Genomic DNA, 25130 nt, shown 5'->3' on the forward strand with positions numbered 1-25130 from the left:
CATGGGATTCTTCAGGCAAGAACAGGGGAGTGGGTTGCCAGTTCCTTCTCCAGGGAATCTTCCTGACCCAGGAATCAAACTCGGGTCTCCCACATTGCAGGCAGATTCTTTACCATCTGAACCACCAGGGAAGCCCTTTATTCAGCCCGTATACAGTATCTCTGTCATGGCCTTGTATGGAAATTTTCTCCTCCACTAGATCTAACTTACCTCTGTCCTCAGCATTTTAGCAGATGTAGCTGCTCAGAAAACGTTTGTTGACTGAATGAATAAAATGCTTCCACACATTTATATAAACTGCTCTCTACTGTAGTAAGTCTCTGTGGTCATTTTTAGCCCAAGGAGCTCCTCAAGTGCAACCTCATGTCTTATCCATCTTATCTCCATTGTCTAGCAAGGTGCCTAAGAGTTCCTTACGGAGAAGGCAATGGCACCCCACTCCAGTACTCTTGCCTGGAAAATCCCATGGACGGAGGAGCCTGGTAGGCTGCAGTCCATGGGGTCGCACAAAGTCCTACACTATTGAAGAGACTTAGCAGCAACAGATAGTAGGTGCTCAGCAAAGGTTGGAAGGGTTAAGAACAAAATTTCTCAACAAATGACAGCGTAGGAAGGAGGCAGGAGACTAGTAAACAGGATTAATTCTTTTGCTTGTTTTTTTACAACTCATAACTGTAACTCTATGTATTTGCCTTTCAAATCTTTTTTTTAAATTTTATTTATTGGCCATACTGCTGGGGCATGTAGGATCTCAGTTCCCTTACCAGGAATGGAACCCCATGTCCCTGACATTGGAAGGCAGAGTCTTAACCACTGGACTGCCAGGGAAGTCCTGTAAACAGGACTATTGATGGAGTAAAACTTGTGAATTTGTGGCAAGAGCCTTTTTCAGTTTATGAGCATGACTGATGGGAAATGGTGGGTTCCTGGCCAAATACCATGTACATGAGTTTGAGCAAACTCCAGGAGACAGTGAAGGACAGAGGAGCCTGACATACTGCAATCCGTGGGGTCGCAAGGAGTCGGACACGACTTAGTGACTGAACAACCACCGGTTTAGCTTCCACGATCCTGGCTGGGGCAATTTCTCACAAAAGTCCTAAGAAGGGAGCTAACACAAACCACACGCAGGTGCTTCATATTTAAACCTCCAAACATATCCATGAAGCAGGTATAATCCCCATGGTACAGAAGAGCAAACAGGCTCAGAAAGGTTTTTATTTCTTGCCCGGAGTCCGTCCAAGCGGTCAGTGCCAGGCCCAGGCTCCACCGCAGGCTCCCGGCCCCGGCCCCGGCCCAGCGGTCCTTCCCTCCTCCTGGGCGTTCTCCAACCCTTTCAAGTCTAGCTGGGCGATTCCTGAGGAGGAAAGAAGCTGACGGGCTGAGACGCTATTGGCACAGGGGAGCCACGGAGGGGTCCGGATGCAGAGAGCGCGACGCAGCCAAGTACCAAGGCAGGGACCGACAGTCCCGCCCGCGCGCGCATCCGCCGGCCTGTAAGTTTGATCCTTCTGGGCTTCCGTAGCTAGGAATAAACGGAGCGTCTTTCGTTTGAGAAAGGTCAAAGTTTCGAAATTCAAATCCTGTTTGCAAATTTGAGCACGGAGCCAGCGAAGCCAACGCTACCCTACGTTCTTACCAACTAAAACCTAGAAGACAACATAGTCTCCACTTTTCATAGACGGGAACCCCCTCCTTCCGCCCGGATGTCCCTACAGGAAGTTCCGGTGAGGTTAACGTCACTTCCGCCCCGTTTCTGGGTGGTGCCAAGATGGATGCTGTACGGGCTCGGGAGCAGCTGCGGCGGCGGTACCTGTTCCCGCCGGACGCGGAGGTCCCACTGGAACACGAGGGCTACCCCAGGCCGGGTGAGGCGCTTCCCCCGGGCACGCTTCGAGCCGCCTCGAGGTTCCCGTAGGCAAGGCGCCAGGAAACGGCCGGCCCCGCCGACCTCCCGCAGGCCCACCCATTCCGGAGGGGACTGGGATTTGTTTTTATCAAGGCTTACCAAGTAGTTTTGCAAGTTAGGTATCTAAGTATCGTAAAAGAGCGTTAGAGGTCAGGTAGCCTTCCGCATCTTCATCTCAGCTGCGCTTCAGGATTCCCTGGAGAGCTGGTTTAACACCTATTTGGCAGTATCCATTAAAATAAAAAAATTTTCCACTGGTTGTGTCTCTTAAGAAAAGAAGCATATTTGTAGCAGTACACAAGGACGTTTGTGCGTGCAAAGTGTTTCATCTCCGCATTGCTATTGCTAGTTATAGCGAACGACTGGAAGCATCTAATTGTCCGTCAGCAGGGAGCTAGTTAAATACTCTTGGCTATCCGTACGTCACACAGCAGGCCGACTTTATGTACCAATGTGGGTAATTTTCAAAGGGAGGCGCAGAACAAAGTATGATATACCACCGTTTGGGTTCAACCCAGGTAACATGCGGTGTATGCCCTCCTGTAGATGCATAGAATATGCAGGAACTCAATAGACGTTGATACTGGTAGTTGCTTTGGGCTGGGGAACTGGGGTTAAGGATCGAAAGAGATTACATCTTAGATGTTTTTTTGTCCTGTATGATGTTAAAACGTTCTGTATTTATTACCTTTAAAAAATCAACACAGAAAACTTCATGATCAGACTTTCTGGTTTATAAATTTTGAGGATGTTTCCCAGGATTTGTATTATGAGTAAGGCGCTGGGGAATTCTGATGGTCAGCTAAAGTCAGGAACCTCGGATGCAGACCAGTGGTTCTCACATGAACTGGGAGAGCGGGTATATCAGTCACCTGGGGAACTTGTTAGACCCCATTTGACCCAGAGCCAGCCAGTTGTTCTTTCAGATCGGGTCCCCGGTGGAAGGAATTTGACTTGTCCATCAGTAGTCTAGACTAGTGTGGTGTTGGAACTGTACCTCCAGTGTGACCTTTCCACTTTTGAGGTGCCTCAAAGGTTGTGTTTGTTTAAAACAAGTAAATATGTAGTGTTTGTAAGTAGTGTTTTTGGAAAATCAAAGTCCATTTTGTGTTCTAATGTTTGTCACTTGCATTTTTCTGAATTAACAGGAATAATCACTTTCCTAGGCAATATATGAAGCACAACATGAAAATTCCTACACTACAGGATGGCATTATTTCCAAAAGACTGTTTAAGTAAATTTAGCTCCTAAATTGATTCAGTGGAAAAAAGTTGATAATACTGAACAAGTTTTATAGCAGCTCCTATTATTTCCAAAAATATAAACCTATTTTGGTGATTTTACGGAAGAAATTGATACTCTGATAGGAGAGAATCTGGCTGTTAGAAAGCTCTAGGAAATTATTTTATTTGACTTGAAATAGGTGTAATTTTTCCTGTGAAGCTAATGGTTACTTGATCAGTTGAAATCTCCCTTATTTGCAGAAACCTCTACAGCTGTTGAGAAAAAAGAGAAACCTCTTCCAAGACTTAATATCCATTCTGGGTTCTGGATTTTGGCATCCATTGTTGTTACCTATTATGTTGACTTCTTTCAAACTGTTAAAGAAAACTTCCACACCAGTAGGTAAGAAAACTTGATGGCTCTTATTTTTTCACATTATGTTTTGTTAGACTCTTAGTAAGCACCTGCTTTCTGCCAGCCAGGGTGTCGGAGGGGCTGGTGATACAAAGTTGAAAAAGAGTGCACGTCCTGGGCATGTGCAACAGAGTGGACATTATTTCAGTGGGCCTTTTCAGCCTAGACGTTTTGTAGGATGAGGAAGGCAGTGAATTTAAGAAGGACCTGCTGCTGCTGCTGCCAAGTCGCTTCAGTCGTGTCCAACTCTGTGCGACCCCATAGACGGCAGCCCACCAGGGTCCCCCGTCCCTGGGATTCTCCAGGCAAGAACACTGGAGTGGGTTTCTATTTCCTTCTCCAATGCATGAAAGTGAAAAGTGAAAGTGAAGTCGCTCAGTTGTGTCTGACTCTTTGCGATCCCATGGACTGCAGCCTACCAGGCTCCATCCATCGGATTTTCCAGGCAAGAGTACTGGAGTGGGGTGCCATTGCCTTCTCCGAAGAAGGACCTAATCATTTGTAAAACATGGAGAGAGAATGACTAAAGGTGTTTAGGAGATCAGATCCACAAGCCTTGGGAGGAAGGAATGAGAACTGTGGTGGGTGAGAATCAGGTCTCAGAGCTCATTTTTAGAGAGTAGTTAATGGCCAGTGAGGTACATGTACAGGCCGTGATTGAGCTAGAGTTGAGTTCACTGGTGCAAGAAGTGCGGCAGGATGTCAAATAGTCCATCATTCACGTAAATTGAGATCTCTTTCAGGAGCTGATGGTGGGTGCGGGGACGGTTGGGGGGGAAAGGTTGTTGATCACCCTCCTGAGTCTTCGCTGAATGTTAGAGAGTGTTCTGGAGGCCCCTAGATAACGGAAAAAGGTGGGGAGGTGTTGGTCAGAGTTAGAGCTGGCATTGGGAGGGGTGGTTCTCTTAGAGAGCAAGTGTACTTGTCTGGAAGTATCAGTAAGACTTTCCTGGTGGCTCAGATGGTAAAGAATCTGCCTGCAATGCAGGAGACCTGGGTTCAACTCCTGGGTTGGGAATAACCCCTGGAGAAGGGAATGGCAACCCACTTCAGCATTCTTACCTGGAGAATTCCATGGACAGAGGAGCCTGGTGGGCTACAGTCCATGGGGTCCCAAAGAGTCAGACACGGCTAAGTGACTGGCACACACACACCTCAGTGAGGCCAGAAAGGTGCAGACAGGACTGCCAATCAGGTGTTTTCACTGGGGATGGGGGGATACAGTTTTTCTCTGTCAAGGCCTTCAGGAGGGGTGGTGACTGCTGGAGGGGCACCTGTGGAGAGTGAGGGAGCAGGCAGCCAGGGGACAGCAGGGGTGGGGGGTTGATGTAAACTGTAGGAGGGAGAGAGCTTGTTCACTTTCCTTATCTCCACAAGCAGGAGCTTTCCCCGAACACTCCCCATCACTGCTTCCCCGTCCTGCCCCATCACTGCTCCTTCCCTGGGAGGTGCTGGACCTCCTGATGGGGTTTGGGATGAGAACCAGACTTGTAACTCAGCCCCTTCTTTCTCTTCAGAGCCAGCTGCTCACAGGAAGCAGATTCTGGGATGCTTGTCTGTGCCATAGTTTTTGTTGTTGTTTGTTTTAGTATTTTGGGATCTCTTTTTCTTAAATTTTTTTTTAAAATTTGAGTTTTAATTGTTTTTTATTTTGGCTCCCCTGAGGTTTCGTTGCGGTGTGGTGCACGGCTTTCTCCAGTTGCAGTGCGTGGGGGCTTCTCTCTATGTGCGGCCTCTCTTGTTGGCGAGCACAGGTTCTAGGGACTTGAGCTGAGTAGTTGTGGTGCAGTGGCTCAGTTGCCCTGAGGCATGTTTGGTCTTAGTCCCCTGACCAGGGCTTGAACCCGTGTGTCCTGCATTGGAAGGAGGATTCCTAACCACTGGACCACCAGGGAAATCCCTGCACCATCGTTTTGTGGGGCAACCCTAAGATGAGCAGGTCTCTAGGTTTTCACTGTGTCTTGAAGCCAGTGGCTAAGTCTGTCTATTCCTGAATTTCAGTGTGAGGAAGCACTCTGTGACCGTTCACCAAAGCCATCTTCTTTCCATAGCTCCATTAGTTAAAAAAAAAAAAAAAGCTGACACTTGATCTTCATCAGCCTGGCTCCTTTGTCTCTCAGTTGGCTGGGGAAAGAGGGAACGTTCACTTCAAACACCACTCGTATCAGCTGCCCCTTCGTTCACCGAATATTTAACGAGAACCTGAAGTGTGTCCAATTTTGGTGCCAGTGATGAACAAGGCACATTTCTCACCCTCCACCAGTTCATTTTAGGCTGTGATAGATGAACAGGTCACGTGGTATGTACTGTGTTAGTGTATGAGTGTGTGTGGGATGACATAGGAGTGCCTTGAAGGGGCGCCTCATCTTGCCCAACCATGTCTGACTCTTTGCGACCCCATGGACTGCAGCACGCTAGGCCTCTCTGTCCCTCACCATCTCCTGAAGTTTGTCCTGGTTCATGTCCATTGCATCTGTGATGCCGTCCAGCCATCTTATCCTCTGACACCCTCTTCTCCTTCTGCCCTCAATCTTTCCCAGCATCAGGGACTTTTCCAGTGAGTCAGCTGTTGGCATCAGATGACCAATATCCTGGAGTTTCAACATCAGTCCTTCCAAGGAGTATTTAGGGCTGAGTTCCCTTAAGAGCAACTGGTTTGAGCTCCTTGCCGCCCAAGGGCCCCTCGGGAGTTTTCTCCAGCCCCGCAGTTGAAAGGCATCAGTTCTTCGGTGCTCTACCTTCTTTACCACCCAGCTCTCACAACCGTGCGCCAGGCTCGTGAGGTGGGCGTCTTTGAGGTTTTAGGAGAGATGAGAGTGTTTATCTATTTGTGTCCTTCTATATCCTTACATAAGAGAATACTAAGTATTAGCAGTTAAGGGAGATGGGAGGTGAGGAATAGCTCCTTCCACTGTGAGATGTTTGGGAGCGCCTGCAGGAGTAAGAGGCATGCCCAGGTGTGTGGCAGAGCCTGACTCAACCGCCAGACCAGGGCAGTGGGGCATGAAAAGGAAGTGGAAGTCATAGGTCTGTCCTCGAATAAGTGTCATCTTAGAGGAAAAGAGACAGAAACACCCACTCAGAGGCTGAGAACTTTGAACAGCGTTGTGTTCTTGGCTAAGGCCTCAGTTCTCGGGGAGTTGGAGCAGCCAAGGTGTGAGAGCGCTGCCCAGAGGTGGTCCGTGGAGGCTGCCTTCTGCTTCCTCGAAAAGGGTTTTTTCCTCTGATTTTCCAGATCTGGCCACATCCCAGTGACTGGCCGGGACTGATGAGGGTTCCCCACATACACTGAGCCAGGTCTTGGATGGAGTTGGAAGGAGGAAAAAGCCATTGCCCCTTGGGGGAGTACTGGGAGATAGTCTAGGAACGGGAGGATTTCATTTAGAAATCTTTTATGACAGGCAGTTTAACTCCTTCCAAACTGATTTTCAGTATTCCAAGAAACCCTGCCTGACTTGGAGAAGTTGATGGTATCTGTTGAAATATTTATTAATCTCACACTCAAAGCTTCAGAGACAACCAGAAACTGCTGTTTTTCCTGTATTTTTAAAGAAAATGCACTACTGTAACGAGGGTTCTTTTTTGGTTGATTAGTTTATGAGAGAGTGTGTGTGTGTGTGTGTTTAAAGCCTTCCTTTTTCATCCTTTCTTGCGTATCACTCCCATATTTCTCGCCCATTTCCTACTAGACCTAGACCTTCTGAAACCTGGGATTGAGTAACGAGGTCCTCTGTGCCCCTTCCCCAGGTAACACCTTCTTAGAAATAGGTATCTTGTCTATTAATGAAAACTTTTAAGATCCCTGATGTGCTAAGTGCTGTCATTCAGCACTTTAAAAAATAAATCATTTTAATTTTGTGTCCATATTTGCTTAATAGTCACTGAATGTCTAGGCCAGCTTCAGGGAACTGAAGAGCCTTCATAAGTAGTTTATATTGTCTACACCCAAGTTATGTGCACACAGTTGGGAGCAAAATTGCAGAACACGGGCTTGATCCGAAGAATCGTAAAGACACTTCCTTGCTCTAGTAGCAGGGCTGAGTCACAGCTGGCTGGTGGGACACCAGACACAGGTACAGCCAGGAAAAGGGTGCAGAGCACGAAAAACCAAGCTGTCCCCCCGTGGATGGCACAGGTTTCCCAATTCAGACCGCCTGTATGCAAAGAGCTTACGAAACCTTGGTCAGGTACATACACTGTTAGGAACGGGATTGCTGCCATTGGTATGGTTAGCCAGCAGCTGTCCTGTGTCACTGGAGATGTGTCAGAAAAGACTGTCTGCCCTTGGGCCTCAGAGACGACGTACGAGCGGCTGACGGAAGGGTGTTACTTTGTCTCTACAGTTGGTTTCTCTTCGGCAGTGCCTTGCTGCTCGTTAGCGTGTTGATTGCGTTTTTCTGCATCGTCTATCTGGAGTGGTATTGTGGAATTGAAGATTATGATATCAAGTATCCAGCACTGATACCCATTACAACCGCTACTTTTATTGTAGCAGGAATTTGGTGAGTTACCTTTGGAATGACTAATAAGAATAAAGATTGTTTGATCGAGTAGTGATATACATGGTACAGAATTCAACAGGGGGAATAAAGGAATAATGAGAAAGTAGTCTCTGATTTCTCTTTTCAGTAGTGTCTTTCTTTACTTACATAGCAATTTAAAATACAAATGGTGACATGCTATATATATTTTGCATTTTGCTTTTTAAATCACTTTCATTGTGAAGTTTAATACAGAAAAGTGGAAGAATGTAAATTGTATGGCTGAGAGAATTATCATGCAGTGAGCCTTTGGGTAAACCCTAACGAGGGCAGGAGAACTGTGCCAGCCTCCTGTAACCCCTCCCCTGCCCCCCTGCCCCAGTCATTCCCTCTTCCTTCCTGCCCACAGGAGGACACTGACCCCAGCTTCCTGGTAGTTCCTTTCTTTTGCATCTCTTCAGAACTCTTACTTTTTTTGTTGTGTCCGTTTTTTTGAACTCTATAGAGATGGGTTGCTGTAGTATGTGTTCTTTTATCCTTGGCTGTTACATGCGACACGGTGTATGATTCCTCTGTATTGTGCGTAACAGTTGCTCATTTTCATTGCTGTTCAGCATTCCGTCCTATAACTGAATTCCAATTGATCCATTCTGTTCTTGATAGAATTTGGATTGTTTCCAGTTTGAGGTTATCATGTGTGATGCTGTTAAGTAAGACGTTCAAGACATATACAAGACATTCTTGTATGCGTGCCTCTGTATAATTCTGTTGGGCGTCTGTGTACATGCATACATATGTATATATAGGTCTCTCTAGAAGGGAAGTCGTTGGCCTACTGGGTATGCATGCCTCCAACTTCAGTAAATAGTGCCAAACTGTTGTCCAAAGTGATCTCCTTTTTACACTGAGTTTGTATTTCTTCCGTATTGGTGCGTGTAGATGCGGTTCATTTTTTTTATGGTTACATGGTTGTCACTGCATGGACATAGCATGATTTATTTAACCAGCTTGATTTCTTTAAAAAATTCTTTTGCTGTTATTAAAAATGCCACAATTAATATCCCTTTTCATACTGTTCATGGGGTTCTCAAGGCAAGAATACTGAAGTGGTTTGCCATTCCCTTCTCCAGTGGACCACATTCTGTCAGACCTCTTCAACATGACCCGCCCGTCTTGGGTGGCCCCACACAGCATGGCTTAGTTTCATTGAGTTAGACAAGGCTGTGGTCCATATGATCAGATTCGCTAGTTTTCTGTGAGTATGGTTTCAGTGTGTCTGCCCTCTGATGCCCTCTCGCAACACCTGCCGTCTTACTTGTGTTTCTCTTACCTTGGATGTGGGGTATCTCTTCATGGCTGCTCCAGCAAAGCATAGCCGCTGCTCCTTACTTTGGATGAGGGGTATCTCCTCACGGCCACCCCTCCTGCCCTTGAACGTGGAGTAGCTCCTCTTGGCCCTCCTGTGCCTGCGCAGCCACCACTCCTTGGACGTGGGGTTGCTCCTCTCGGCCACTGTCCCTGACCTCGGGCATGGGGTAGCTCTTCTCAGAGTGCAAAAGTATGAAGTCAAGAAACACCTGGGGTAACAGGCAAATTTGGCATTGGAATATGGAATGAAGCAGGGCAAAGGCTAATAGAGTTTTGCCAAGAAAATGCACTGGTCATAGCAAACACCCTTTTCCAACAACACAAGAGAAGATGCTACACATGGACATCACCAGATGGTCAACACCGAAATCAGATTGATTAAATTCTTTGCAGCCAAAAATGAAGAAGCTCTATACAGTCAGCAAAAACAAGACCGGGAGCTGACTGTGGCTCAGATCATGAACTCGTTATTGCCAGATTCAGACTTAAATTGAAGAAAGTAGGGAAAACCACTAGACCATTCAGGTATGACCTAAATCATATCCCTTAACGATTATACAGTGGCAGTGAGAAATAGATTTAAGGGCCTAGATCTGATAGAGTGCCTGATGAACTATGGATGGAGGTTCGTGACATTGTACAGGAGACAGAGATCAAGACCATCCCCATGGAAAAGAAACGCAAAAAAGCAAAATGGCTGTCTAGGGAGGCCTTACAAATAGCTGTGAAAAGAAGAGAAGTGAAAAACAAAGGAGAAAAGGAAAGATATAAGCATCTGAATACAGAGTCCCAAAGAATAGCAAGGAGAGATAAGAAAGCCTTCCTCAGCAATCAATGCAAAGAAATAGAGGAAAAGAACAGAATGGGAAAGACTAGAGATCTCTTTAAGAAAATTAGAGATACCAAGGGAACATTTCGTGCAAAGATGGGCTCAATAAAGGACAGAAATGGTATGGACCTAACGGAGGCAGAAGATATTAAGAAAAGGTGGCGAGGATACACAGAAGAACTCTGAACTCTACAAAAAAGATCTTCATGACCCAGATAATCAGGATGGTGTGATCACTCACCTAGAGCCAGACATCCTGGAATGGGAAGTCAAGTGGGCCTTAGAAAGCATCACTATGAACAAAGCTAGTGGAGGTGATGGAATTCCAGTTGAGCTGTTTCAAATCCTGAAAGATGATGCTGTGAAAGTGCTGCACTCAATATGCCAGCAAGTTTGAAAAACTCAGCAGTGGCCACAGGACTGGAAAAGGTCAGTTTTCATTCCAGTCCCAAAGAAAGGCAATGCCAAAGAATGCTCAAACTACCACACAATTGCATTCATCTCACACGCTAGTAAAGTAATGCTCAAAATTCTCCAAGCCAGGCTTTAGCAATACGTGAACCATGAACTTCCAGATGTTCAAGCTGGTTTTAGAAAAGGCAGAGGAACCAGAGATCAAATGGCCAACATCCGCTGGATCATCGAAAAAGCAAGAGAGTTCCAGAAAAACATATATTTCTGCTTTATTGACTGTGCCAAAGCCTTTGACTGTGTGGATCACAATAAACTGAAAAATTCTGAAAGAGATGGGAATACCAGACCACCTGACCTGCCTCTTGAGAAACCTATATGCAGGTCAGGAAGCAACAGTTAGAACTGGACATGGAACAACAGACTGGTTCCAAATAGGAAAAGGAGTACATCAAGGCTGTATATTGTCACCCTGCTTATTTAACTTCTATGCCGAGTACATCATGAGAAACGCTAGGCTGGAGGAAGCACAAGCTGGAATCAAGATTGCTGGGAGAAATATCAATAACCTCAGATATGCAGATGACACCACATGGCAGAAAGTGAAGAGGAACTAAAAAGCCTCTTGATGAAAGTGAAAGAGGAGAGTGAAAAAGTTGGCTTAAAGCTCAACATTCAGAAAACGAAGATCATGGCATCTGGTCCCATCACTTCATGGGAAATAGATGGGGAAACAGTGGAAACAGTGTCAGACTTTATTTTTGGGGGTTCCAAAATCACTGCAGATGGTGATTGCAGCCGTGAAATTAAGACGCTTACTCCTTGGAAGGAAAGTTATGACCAACCTAGAAAGCATATTAAAAAGCAGAGACATTACTTTGCCAACAAAGGTCCATCTAGTCAAGGCTGTGGTTTTTCCTGTGAGAGTTGGACTGTGAAGAAAGCTGAGGGCCAAGGAATTGGTGCTTTTGAACTGTGGTGTTGGAGAAAACTCTTGAGAGTCCCTTGGACTGCAAGGAGATCCAACCAGTCCACTGTAAAGGAGATCAGTCCTGGGTGTTCTTTGGAAGGACTGATGCTAAAGCTGAAACTGCAGTACTTTGGCCACTTCATGTGAAGAATTGACTCATTGGAAAAGACTGTTATTCTGGGAAGGATTGTGGGCAGGAGGAGAAGAGGACGACAGAGGATGAGATGGCTGGATGGCATCACTGACTTGATGGACATGAGTGTGAGTGAACTCTGGGAGTTGGTGATGGACAGGGAGGCCTGGCGTGTTGCGATTCATGTGGTTGCAAAGAGTCGGATACGACTGAGAACTGAACAGAACTGAATATCCCTTTTCATAAACTAATACGTTATCAATGAATAAGATGGATTTTTTATGTTTATAAAAGTATTTTATAACTTTCTCACTAAAGAAAAATCTGTAAATTACAGAAAAACACAAAGGAAGTAAATCCCATGGTTCCTGCCAGCCAGTGAGAAAACTGTATTGAACATGGTGCATGGCCTTTTAGGGTTTTTTCCTCCCTTTATATTAATGGGATTTTAGTTTGGGGAAAACCACACACCTTTGTACATTTGTTGTTGTTCAGTTGCTAAGTGGTGTCCAACTCTTTGTGACCCCGTAGACCGCAGTACTCCAGGCTTCCCTGTCCTTCACTGTCTACCAGAGTTTGCTCATACTCGTGTCCATTGAGTCACTGACACCATCTAACTATCTCATCCTCTGCCGCCCCCATCTCCTTTTGCCTTCAGTCTTTCTTAGCTTCAGGGTCTTTTCCAGTATTCAGTGTAAATGTAATTTTTCTGTGATTTATTTTATGTAGTTGAAGTTTATGGATTTTTGACATGTTACATTGTGATGTTATTATTAACTCTTCAGGAACAAGTGTAGACAGGTGTGTTATTCAACAATTTCTGAAGAAGGCTAACATCACCCCCAAGAATATTACTTTATTTTTAGCACAGTAGGATTATAGTTATTTAAATTTCTACTTGTCAAAGTGTTATATATTAATCATCAACTCTCTGAAACACTTAATTGACTATAATTTTCCTTTATTAGCTTTAACTCTTAAAAAATGCAGTCTATAAAAATCATTTGCACTTTAGAAAGTATTTTATTCTTACCTTGGTGACAGGAATAGTGTTTTTCTCAATGGAAAATTTAATAGCAGCTTATAAATGTTTTTCAGTCTGTTTCTAATGGGAAAATAAGCATCTTTTTTTTTTTTTTCTCGTGATATTTTGGTGGTGTGTGAGATTGTAACACCAGGCTATGGTCATTTTATTTCATGTTCCTTCACAGACACTTAACTTTAAGAGACTGATGTCTCTGTTGAGCCAGCCCAGTGCTCATCTAGATGAGCTTTCGTGATTCAAGTTCCAAGTACTTTGTGAACAGGTTGTGATATTTCCAGTACTGCCTAAATCACATATCTGAGAAGCTGTATATATATAAGTAAAGTTACCAGCTGAATGAACTTCCCCAGCCTGGGTAGAAAGTGAGTCTTGTAAATCTAGAGTCTACAGTGCAGTGTATTTGTACAGAGTACAGCTACAGTTGTCAGCAGTGTGGTTTTTTTGTCCTTTTCAGCTTCAATGTTGCTTTATGGCACGTGTGGTCATTTTTCACTCCACTGCTGCTGTTTACCCAGTTTATGGGGGTTGTAATGTTGACCTCACTCCTTGGATGACTTCTAAAGGTAAGATTTCTGGAATTGTAATTCTAATAAGGAAATAGTCTCTCCTGACAGCTTTCAGTGAAAGTGAAAGTTGCTCAGTTGTGCCCGACTTTTCACGACCCCATGGGCTATACACTCCATGGAATTCTCCAGACCAGAATACTGGAGTGGGTAGCCTTTCCCTTCTCCAGGGGTTCTTCCCAACCCAGGGATCGAACCCAGGTCTCCTGCACTGCAGGTGGATTCTTTACCAGCTGAGCCACAGGTAGGCATAGCAATAACAGACGAGTGGATTATTTCAGCCATGTTTGCACCAAGCTGTTGCCCATGGAACTCTGGAATGAAAGGGACTGTGATCCCTTCCCTTTTGCATTATTTAGTTCTAAGTGGCTGCTTCTTAGAGAAGTCACCCCGCCCGTCCAAGATCTCATGAAGAGGGTACCTTCCACTATAGATAAGTTCACACGTTAGTCCATTTTCTATCGTGGCCGACCTCCATCAGCTTCTATGCAGATGACTCTTAGCTAGATCATTCTTGCATGCATCTTTAGTAGCTCAGTTGTGTCTGACTCTTTGTGACCCCATGGACTGTAACCCACCAGGCTCCTCCATCCATGGAATTTTCCAGGCAAGAATCCTGGAGTGGGTTGCCATTTCCTACTCGAGGGGATCTTCTTGACCCAGGGATCAAACCTGCCTCTTCTGCATTGGCAGGTGGATTCTTTACCACTGCACCATCTGGGAAGCCTGGATCACTCTTAGTTAATGGAAGTATAGGATTAATGGGCAGTTTTACCCAATTGAGAAAAAAGGTGTGTTTTCTAATTGTCCTGATTGCCACATAAAAGTCTGATGGATGGCACCTCAGCCTTTTCCTTCCAAGTTATAGAATTTCTGCCTCCCCACAGACCACTGCATCCCTGGGCCTGCCACCTCACAGTGGGGTCTGTTTGCTGATTGTCAGATAACTCATTTACTAAATAAGAATGTCCTGAGAGCCCTTACTCTGAATGCTCAGGGGCTTGGTAAAAAATGCAGTCCTTTGTTCATGTTGCTGATGTCAGAACTCAGAGGAAATGTACTCCATGTGTCCATTTACACGTATAAAACTGGGGCCCAGAGAAGTGAAAGTTAATATGCTCAGTTACTGGGGTGCAAATGACTGACATTTCAGCTCACAGAGTGTTCTCCCTTTGGAGTTTGTAAGGAAAGTTCCTGTAACCAGGTAAAGGAGAAATAGCTGTCCTCTCATTGGTCATCTGTCTGAAAATAGTTGCTCGCACACACATACTGCTGTGCGGAGTCCCCTCCACACGTTGTGCTGTGTCTGGGACCATTTGGACTCTCACAGTCCGGCTTCTGTCCGTGTTGACCTATTGCCACAAAAACGTTCCCTCCTCTGAGCCTCTCTCCTTTGACTCTCTGGCTGTTCAGTATTGACTGTTTCCACGTTTTTGGGAATTATAAATATAGTTTAGAAAAAACACTAGATTGTGAATCTAGTAACAGAAGACTACCTTCTTATTTACCGAAAAAGTGTGCAAGAGGTGCTAATTCTATGCTTTTGATTTACTGCTGACATCAAATTATACCTGGTAAGAGAGCCACAGTGTGTTGTAGACGGGGAGATTGAACTGTGCTTTGAAATATTAAATCCAACAGTCTAAGATAGATTGTCTCATTTGGTTTTTCTTTCAGGGGGAAGGGCGTGTCAGTGATTAACATCCTGCTAGCTGAAGGCACTACAGACACAATGGTGAAGCTACAGTGTGTTTTTGCATCTACAAAGTGAATGGTTTCCTTGGAAGAATTTTAACTTTATAACTTTATAGCTGAAATCAGAATAAATTATATTTCATTTGCATATTTCTAAACTCAAGTGATTAGCGAATTTTTCAGACTCAAAGTATTCTATTCAAGACAGGAATAACTTAATTTGCAATGTTAATCTGTTTGGATCATTGGAGAAACTTGGTGTAAAAATTTAAACAAATTTTCATAGAGATGCATACTGTACTCCAGTATTATAGAGCATTTAAGGGCAACAATTCATTGTATGAAGTGACTGGCTGTGTATTTAAAGGTATGATAGTGTCATGTGCCTTTAATCCAACTTCAGCAATTCCTATAAAATTTCATTTTGATAATAGTTTTGTTAGGGGGAGGACCAATCGAAAGGATTTGTGTTTTCCCAACTTGGGATTTTATCACTATGTAAATTATTGGGTTTTTAGTGTTTGTTTAACATAGGAACTTTTAATCATTTTAAGTATGTGTAATTTTTTTCTTAATATTTAAATAAAATATTTTTATAGCTTTCTTGTGGGTTTTGTTAATATAAACTTTGGAATAGTTTCTGTTTTCAGCTATTAGTACTTTGAGTTGACTATAGAAATAAGTGTTCTTTTCAGAGAAGGGTACTTGGCCTTGCCAAGACCAGTGGAAGACAGGATCCACACTTTCAAATGCAAGTATGTTTACGTTAAACCTGAAACATCTTAAGCATTGTGACATCTTAAGTACCCTACATGGGTTTCTGCCCCCCTGTACCCACCCTGGGGGTTTCAGGGATGGTGTTTCAGTCACTTGTGTCTGGCTGGGCTCACACCCTGTACCTACCCTGCAGTAGTGGTTAATCTTGACCTTGCGTAGCAGTGAACCTTTCTCCAGCTGGAGGCAGGAAGAACATTTGAATTGTGGGTGATGGGAATAATGTTTATGAAACACCTGTTAACAGTGGCCGGCACACAGTAGGCACTCACCCAGTAAATGGTAATGGAGAGGGATTGGAAGACAAAATCGACTTAAGGTCAGGAATGGGAATAGGCAGGCATGACCAGTAAACAGAATCAAACCCAATTTGTGTACACATATATGGGAGGGTTTGTAGAGAGTCATTCCAGTTAAGCTGCAAAGTTAGGCAAAGGTCAGAGTCAGGAGGCTGAGTCAGTCAGTGATGGGCGGCTCCAGTGCAAAGCTGAGGGTGCAGACCCAGGAAGTGGGACTGGAGAACGTGGGTTCAGACTCTCCCGAGAGAACCTGGGTGGAGCTAAGGGACAGCACCCCAGTGACCACTCCCACAGATTCTTTGGGCAGATTCGGCAAGAAACCCCTTCCTTCCTTCCCTCTTATCTTGTGAAGTTTAACTACTTGGATAGAAACCTAAGGCTGAGAGTTTTTGTTTAATCCAGTTCATTACAACCCAGCTAGCCAATGCTGATACTGTGGCCAACTAGGGTGGTAAGGAGATGACTGTGTTACTTATTAAGAGACTTTTGAATAAATTTGCTTAAAAGAGATCATGCCCTGTCCCTGTTTCTGTAAAATAAGTGCTATGGGGACTGATTATGGGTCTTTTCCTATTGTTTTAGTCGCTAAGGTGTGTCCAACTCTTCACAACCCCATGGACTGTAGCCCACCAGGCTCCTCTGACCATGGGATTCTCCCAGCAAGAATACTGGAGTGGGTTGCCATTTCCTTTTCCCAGGGATGTTCCCCACTTAGGGTTCGAAACTGGGCCTCCCACTGGGCCTCCTGCATTGGCAGTCCAGTTCTTTTAAATAAATATTGTGTCAAATAAATAAACATTGTGTCAAGCAGTGTTGTTACTGCTTCTAAACAAGCCTGTGGGGGGAGCGTCCACTCAGAATAGTAGTGAGCAATAGAATTAACAGTTGTGAATGTTAATCGTGAGAGGAAAGGATATGATAGAAGCAAGGATGTGCTCTTAAAAATGTCCCCGACTGATAGTCCCAAGTGTCAAGACCAAGTCTTCAACCTGGGTTACACACTTCATCCAGGCCTGCCCCTCCCATGCAGCTGCTGACAAGGCTGTCTTGTGAAGAGTCCTCCAGGTGATTCTGCCCTGCAGCCTCAGTCCAAAACTATCCTGTTCTAATCATCACTTTGGACAGAGATGTCTCTGCAGAAGCTAGAATGTTTTAATTGTCTGGAAACACAAGAGGTAGTGGAATCGAACTTAGCTCACTAGGGTAAAAATCAGATCGAAGCTCTCCCCGGATCTGTGTCTGGGACCTAGCTTGGGAGGCAGTGGTCTTTCTTGGAGACTTAAAAGAGACTTTTAAACAGGATTTAGAGTCCTGGCTTTATCAGGGTTCCTTGGTTTTATGCAACAACAAAAAAAGGTCTCTGGCTATCCTTAAGCAAAAGAGAGATGCATTGAAAAGAAGCTAAGAGCCACGTCTTTATAAGTAGGGTTGTTTAGGGAAGGGGAATGGGTCTGGGGAGTAGGGGTTATTAGATGCCCTCTTTTGTGGCCACAGTTAGGAGAACTACCCTTCCCTTAAACATGTGCCACAACTACAGAGCGGGGGGAACTGCAACTACGGAAGCCCGTGTGCCCTAGAGCCTGTGCTCGGCAACATGAGGAGACACTGCGTTAGGAAGCCTGTGCGCATAACTGGAGAGCAGCCCCCACTCGCCGTAACTAGAGAAGAGCCCGTGCAGCAACGGAGACCCAGCACAGCCAGAGACCCACACACAGTCGCTCAGTCGTGTCCGACTCTTTGCAACCCCATGAATCGCAGCACGCCAGGCCTCCCTGTCCATCACCATCTCCCGGAGTTCACTCAGACTCACGTCCATCGAGTCCATGATACCATCCAGCCATCTCATCCTGGGTCGTCCCCTTCTCCTCCTGCCCCCAATCCCTCCCAGCATCAGAGTCTTTTCCAATGAGTCAACTCTTTGCATGAGGTGGCCAAAGTACTGGAGCTTCAGCTTCAGCATCATTCCTTCCGAAGAAATCCCAGGGTTGATCTCCTTGCAGTCTAAGGGACCCTCAAGAGTCTTCTCCAACACCACAGTTCAAAAGCATCAATTTTTCGGCGCTCAGCCTTCTTCGCAGTCCAACTCTCACATCCATACATGACCACAGGAAAAACCATAGCCTTGACTAGACGGACCTTTGTTGGCAAAGTAATGTCTCTACTTTTGAATATACTATCTAGGTTGGTCATAACTTTTCTTCCAAGGAGTAAGTGTCTTTTAATTTCATGGCTGCAATCACCATCTGCAGTGATTTTGGAGCCCCAAAAAACAAAGTCTGACACTTTCCACTGTTTCCCCATCTATTTCCCATGAGGTGATGGGACCAGATGCCATGATCTTCGTTTTCTGAATGTTGAGCTTTAAGCCAACTTTTTCACTCTCCTCTTTCACTTTCATCAAGAGGCTTTTGAGTTCCTCTTCACTTTCTGCCATAAGGGTGGTGTCATCTGCATATCTGAGGTTATTGATCTTTCTCTCCATCTTGTGTTTCTTCCAGTCCAGCGTTTCTCATGATGTACTCTGCATAGAAGTTAAATAAGCAGGGTGACAATATACAGCCTTGACGTACTCCTTTTCCTATTTGGAACCAGTCTGTTGTTCATGTCCAGTTCTAACTGTTGCTTCCTGACCTGCATACAGATTTCTCAAGAGGCAGGTCAGGTGGTCTGGTATTCCCATCTCTTTCAGAATTTTCCACAGTTTATTGTGATCCACACAGTCAAAGGCTTTGGCATAGTCAATAAAGCAGAAATAGATGTTTTTCTGGAGCTCTCTTGCTTTTTCGATGATCCAGCAGATGTTGGCCATTTGATCTCTGGTTCCTCTGCCTTTTCTAAAACCAGCTTGAACATCAAGGAGTTCACGGTTCACGTATTGCTGAAGCCTGGCTTGGAGAATTTTGAGCATTACTTTACTAGCGTGTGAGATGAGTGCAATTGTGCGGTAGCTTGAGCATTCTTTGGCATTGCCTTTCTTTGGGATTGGAATGAAAACTGACCTTTTCCAGTCCTGTGGCCACTGCTGAGTTTTCCAAACTTGCTGGCATATTGAGTACAGCACTTTCACAGCATCATCTTTCAGGATTTGAAACAGCTCAACTGGAATTCCATCACCTCCACTAGCTTTGTACCTAGTGATGCTTTCTAAGGCCCACTTGACTTCACATTCCAAGATGTCTGGCTCTAGATTAGTGATCACATCATCATGATTATCTGGGTCATGAAGATCTTCTTTGTACAGTTCTTCTGTGTATTCTTGCCACCTCTTCTTAATATCTTCTGCTTCTGTTAGGTCCATACCATTTCTGTCCTTTATCGAGCCCATCTTTGCATGAAATGTTCCCTTGGTATCTCATTTTCTTGAAGATATCTCTAGTCTTTCCCATTCTGTTGTTTTCCTCTATTTCTTTGCATTGATCGCTGAAGAAGGCTTTCTTATCTCTCCTTGCTATTCTTTGGAACTCTGCATTCAGATGCTTATATCTTTCCTTTTCTCCTTTGTTTTTCACTTCTCTTCTTTTCACAGCTATTTGTAAGGCCTCCCCAGACAGCCATTTTGTTTTTTGCATTTCTCTTCCATGGGGATGGTCTTGATCCCTGTCTCCTGTACAATGTCACGAACCTCATTCCATAGTTCATCAGGCACTCTATCTATCAGATCTAGACCCTTAAATCTATTTCTCACTGCCACTGTATAATCATAAGGGATTTGATTTAGGTCATACCTCCATGGTCTAGTGGTTTTCCCTACTTTCTTCAATTTAAGTCTGAATTTGGCAATAAGGCATTCATGATCTGAGCTACAGTCAGCTCCTGGTCTTGTTTTTGTTGACTGCATCCTTGGCTGCAAAGAATATAATCTGTATATATATATAATATATATATATAATCATCTGATTTCAGTGTTGACCATCTGGTGATGTCCATGTGTAGAGTCTTCTCTTGTGTTGTTGGAAGAGGGTGTTTGCTATGACCAGTGCATTTTCTTGGCAAACTCTATTAGTCTTTGCCCTGCCTCATTCCGCATTCCAAGGCCAAATTTGCCTGTTACTCCAGGTGTTTCTTGACTTCCTACTTTTGCATTCCAGTCCCCTATAATGAAAAGGACATCTCTTTTGGGTGTTAGTTCTAAAAGATCTTGTAGGTCTTCATAAAACTGCTCAACTTCAGTTTCTTCAGCGTTACTGGTTGGGGCATAGACTTGGATAATTGTGATATTGAATGGTTTGCCTTGGAGACGAACAGAGATCATTCTGTTGTTTTTGAGATTGCATCCAAGTACTGCATTTAGGACTCTTTTGTTGACCATGATGGCTACTCCATTTCTTCTGAGGGATTCCTGCCCGCAGTAGTAGATATAATGGTCATCTGAGTTAAATTCACCCATTCCAGTCCATTTTAGTTCGCTGATTCCTAGAATGTCAACGTTCACCCTTGCCATCCCTTGTTTCACCCCTTCCAACATTCCAGGTTCCTATGCAGTATTGCTCTTTACAGCATCAGATCTTGCTTCTATCACCAGTCATATCCACAACTGGGTATTGTTTTTGATTTGGCTCCATCCCTTCATTCTTTCTGGAGTTATTTCTCCACTAATCTCCAGTAGCATATTGGGCACCTAATGACCTGGGGAGTTCCTCTTTTGGTATCCTATCATTTTGCCTTTTCATACTGTTCATGGGGTTCTCAAGGCAAGAATACTGAAGTGGCTTGCCATTCACTTCTCCAGTGGACCACATTCTGTCAGGCCTCTCCACCATGACCCGCCTGTCTTGGGTTGCCCCTCAGGCATGGCTTGGTTTCATTGAGTTAGACAAGGCTGTGGTCCTAGTGTGATTAGATTGACTAGTTTTCTGTGAGTATGGTTTCAGTGTGTCTGCCCTCTGATGCCCTCTTGCTACACTTACCATCTTACTTGATCATGATCTTAGATAATTAAAAATATCACAAAGTCTTCGATTCAGCTCAGTGAGTCTTGAGGTGGGGAAGCGTTTGGCAGATTTTAGGAAATGTTTACATGGAACTTGTAAAAAACATAGCAACCAGGAATAGTTTATATACACTAAAGACTAATTTTTAAGACGATTTACTTCTTCATTTTTGGCGGCACTGGGCCTTTGTTGCTGCACATGGGCTTTCTCTAGTCTCGGTGAGTGGGGGCTACTCCTTGTCGCAGTGCTTGGACTCAGTATTTTGCAGCTCATGGGCTCTAGAGCGCAGGCTCAGTAGTTGTGGCCCATGCGGGCTTAGTTGCCCCACGGCATACAGGATCTTCCCACAGCGGGGATCTAACTCGTGTTCCCTACATGGGCAGGTGGATTCTTAACCACTGGGTCACTACCAAGGAAACCTAAGGACTAATTTTAAAGAGTAACATGGAAACTTACATTACTGTATGTAAAACAGATGGACAGCGGGAATTTGCTGTATGGCTCACGAAACTCAAACAGGGGCTCTGTATCAACCTAGAGGGGTGGAATGGGGAGGGAGGTTCAAAAGGGAGGGGATATATGTATACCTATGGCTGATTCATGTTGAGGTTTGACAGAAAACAACAAAATTCTATAAAGCAATTATCTTTCAATTAAATAAATTAAAAAGAAACTGTAAAGTAACATAACACTGAACTGCAGGCTCTGGGTCAAGGGAAGATTGGGAGTTAACAGAAGAGAAAATTATTCTCCAGAGGGCCACAAAGATGTCATCTAAGTGACGGACTCAGCTCTTGAGGTTGAGGAAGAGGACTGTTCCAATTTCGCAGAAATGTCATGAGTAGCTGTTTTGTTTCAAAAGCAATGTGAGTGACTAGCTTTTAGCAGAGCTGCAGCTTCTCCAAGCCTTTTCATGCCTCGCTTTGGGTGTATTCATGATGTCTTGAGATGCATCGCTCATGTCTGCACACCAATGTGTTGAACTGTTTCCCATCTTCAAACAAACACACCCCAAACAGGGCTCCCTCGTGCTTCTCCAGTTATTGACCACTTTTTGGGTCTCCTTTCCAGCAAAATAATTCTTTTATTTATAAAATAAAACAAAATAATTCTTTTATTTATATTTAATAATATTTCCACCAAATAATTCTTTAAAAAAATTATTTATTTGGCTGCACCAGGTCTTAGTTTCAGTGTGTAAACTGCAGGATGGTTAGTCGTGGTTAGTTGTGGCATGTGGGATCTAGGAACAGTCCCCTGACCAGGCATGGAACCTGGGCCCCCTACATTGGGAGCATGGAGTCTTATCCACTGGACCACCAGGGACGTCCCACGAGCCCCTCTTATACTCGGAAGTTCTCCTGCCTCTTCTGATGGTCACATTGGCTCTGACCGCCCCCCCTCCCCACTCCACCTGCCTCCTTCATTCCTAAGGGCCTGTGTGGATACACTGGGCCCACCCACCTGGTTACCCAGGATCATCTCCCTGTTTTAAAACCCTTACTTTGTTTCAGTGTTCCTTTTGCCATGTAACACGTTTTCATAGGTTCTAGGGATGAGTGAACTCCGGGAGTTGGTGACGGACAGGGAGGCCTGGCGTGCTGCGATTCATGGGGTCGCAAAGAGTCGGACACGACTGAGTGACTGAACTGAACTGAACTGAGGGATGAGGGTGTGGACGTCTTTGGGGCCATTACTCTGCCGTTACTCTGTTGTTCCCAAAGACAGGACATGGAAGCTACTGTTTAAAGCATAGACTCAGAAGCTGAGCATGTCACTTCCATCCTATGCTATCGGTCAAGCACTCACAGATCCCAGACTCAAGGGGAGGGGATGTGGCTTCCACACATCCTAAAGGAGTGCCAAAGAATTTGGAGCTTGTGGTTTAAAGTGGCTACAGTCTAGCAGACACTATAGAGAGCAGTATGGAGTTTCCTTAAAAAAAACTAAAGATAAGAGTTGCCATGTGATCCAGCAATCCCACTCCTGGGCATATATCCAGAGAAAATTCAAATTCTAGAAGATGCATGCACTCCAGTGCTTATAGACCTGTTCACAACAGCCAGGTGACGGAAGCAACGAAAATGTCCACCAGCAAATGAATGGATGAAAAGGGTTTGACGCATACACACAGTGGAATACTACTCGGCCACGAAAAAGAATGAAATGATGTCATTTGCAGCAACGTGGATGAACCCTGGAGATTATCATACCAAAGTCGGTCAGACCAAGAAAGACAAACGTATGATACTACTTCTATGTGGAATTCAAAGTACAATACAAATGAACTTACTTCATGATTCCTAGACACAGAAAACAAACTTGTGATGGCCAAATGGGAGAGAGGGTTGGGGAGGGATAAATTAGGATCTTTGGATTAACAGATCCTACTATATATAAAATAGATAACAAGGTCCTACTGAATATATACATATTCTTATATATATATATACATATATATATATATATACACACACACATATACCAGAAACTACAACACCATTGTAAATCAACTATACTTCCCAATTTTAAGAAAGGGAAATTGCTACAGTGTAATCTCTGTTCACAAATTATCTAGATTCCTTCCACTTGTAAGAGTCACTTACCTTCCAGGGATCCCACTTATAGCATCAGGTTTAGGCTTTAGCTCCCTGATCTCATAATCTTAAATCAATAAAGGGTGCCTCATCAGAGGCATGGTCCTCTTGATCTGCACACCTTTAAAGGTAAAAGTGAAACTGTTAGATGCTGAGTGGTGTTCGATTCTATGTGACCCCATGGACTGTAGCCTGCCAGGCTTCTCTGTCATGGGATTCTCCAGGCCAGAATACTGGAGTGGGTTGTTGTTCCCTTCTCCAGGATATCTTCCCAACCCAGGGATCAAAGCAGCGTCTTCTGTATCTCCTGTGTTGGCAGGCAGTTTCTTTACCGTTTGAACCACCAAGGAAGCCCCTTTGAAGATAAGTTACCTGCCAATTATACACCAAACATAAAGGGATGAGGTGGCCATAGGGTACTCACAATAACATTCCCATTCAGAAAGAGATAAACAAGGCATGTGGCCTTTGGTCCCCAAAAATCCTGAATGCCACCTGGGCACAAGTCCCCCTTTATTGATTAGGGACCAGTGCTGCTTCTTAGGATGTGCAAAGCTTTAGGCTCTATCCTCTGGGCTCTATTCCACCCTCTGTGTCTCTTCTAGTGGTAGCCAGTAGTGCTTCCACTAGGGCAGTTCTCAAAAAGTGAGAAATAGAGTAGCTTCTTGATGGCATTTAAAGAAATCTTTATCTTCTGGAGCTGAAGGATAGACACAGCTAAGGGTCAGCACAGAACTGAATTGTGAGAGGGGCAGAGGGGCAGAGGGGCAGAGAAGGCTGAACTCTCAGTCTAGGAAAATATCTTCCACCAAGTTCAGAGCCCTCATAGGGAAGGAGCAGGACTTTGAGAAGTGAGATGGGGATCTTGGTGAAATGCACTTGAGAACCTTGCACTCCTAGATTCCTCAGAACCTTCTGGACCAACAGAAGGGCCACCTCTCCTTCCTGGGTAACAAAGCCGTTCCTTGCTTGAGGACCACGCGGAGGCTCCAGAGGAGGTATGTGTGTGCTTAGTCGCTCAGTCGCGCCCGACTCTTGCAACCCCATAGACTGTAGCCTGCCAGGCTCCTCTGTCCATGGGATTCTCCAGGCAAGGATACTGGAGTGGGTTGCCATTTCCTGCTCCAAGGGATCTTCCCGACTGAGGAATCGAACCTGGGTCTCCTGCATTGCAGGCAGACTCTACCGACTGAGCTACGAGGGAAGCCCAAGGCCCTGCAAGGGTTCCAGAGGAGGTAGGAACCTCACAAAGCAATGCTTACTCTCTTCAGGATTTGTCCCATGTCACATCCTCCTGGCCACTCAACCATTATCCTGGATCAAATACTAGCCTTACTGGGGATGCACTGGCCCACTCCTGGCCACTCAACCATTATCCTGGATCAAATACTAAACTAGCCTTACTGGGGATGCACTGGCCCACTAAGAGAGAGGGATCCATACATGGCAAAGTTGTTTCAGGACCTGAATAACTTATGATAAATAT

General features: G+C 44.7%; 1 protein-coding gene across 1 annotated transcript; it reads left to right on the forward strand.

Moving 5' to 3' along the window:
- Nucleotides 1-1758: 1758 nt before the first annotated feature.
- TMEM128 (transmembrane protein 128) lies at nt 1759-15631 on the forward strand. Its single transcript, XM_052642154.1, has 5 exons — nt 1759-1868; nt 3395-3536; nt 7892-8050; nt 13240-13348; nt 15026-15631. The coding sequence occupies exons 1-4, from the start codon at nt 1772-1774 to the stop codon at nt 13337-13339; spliced, it is 498 nt and encodes a 165-aa protein (XP_052498114.1). The 5' UTR covers nt 1759-1771; the 3' UTR covers nt 13340-13348; nt 15026-15631.
- The last annotated feature ends 9499 nt before the right edge of the window (nt 15632-25130 follow it).

This window comes from Budorcas taxicolor, chromosome 6, assembly GCF_023091745.1.
Source record: "Budorcas taxicolor isolate Tak-1 chromosome 6, Takin1.1, whole genome shotgun sequence".
Taxonomy (NCBI): Eukaryota; Metazoa; Chordata; class Mammalia; order Artiodactyla; family Bovidae; genus Budorcas; species Budorcas taxicolor.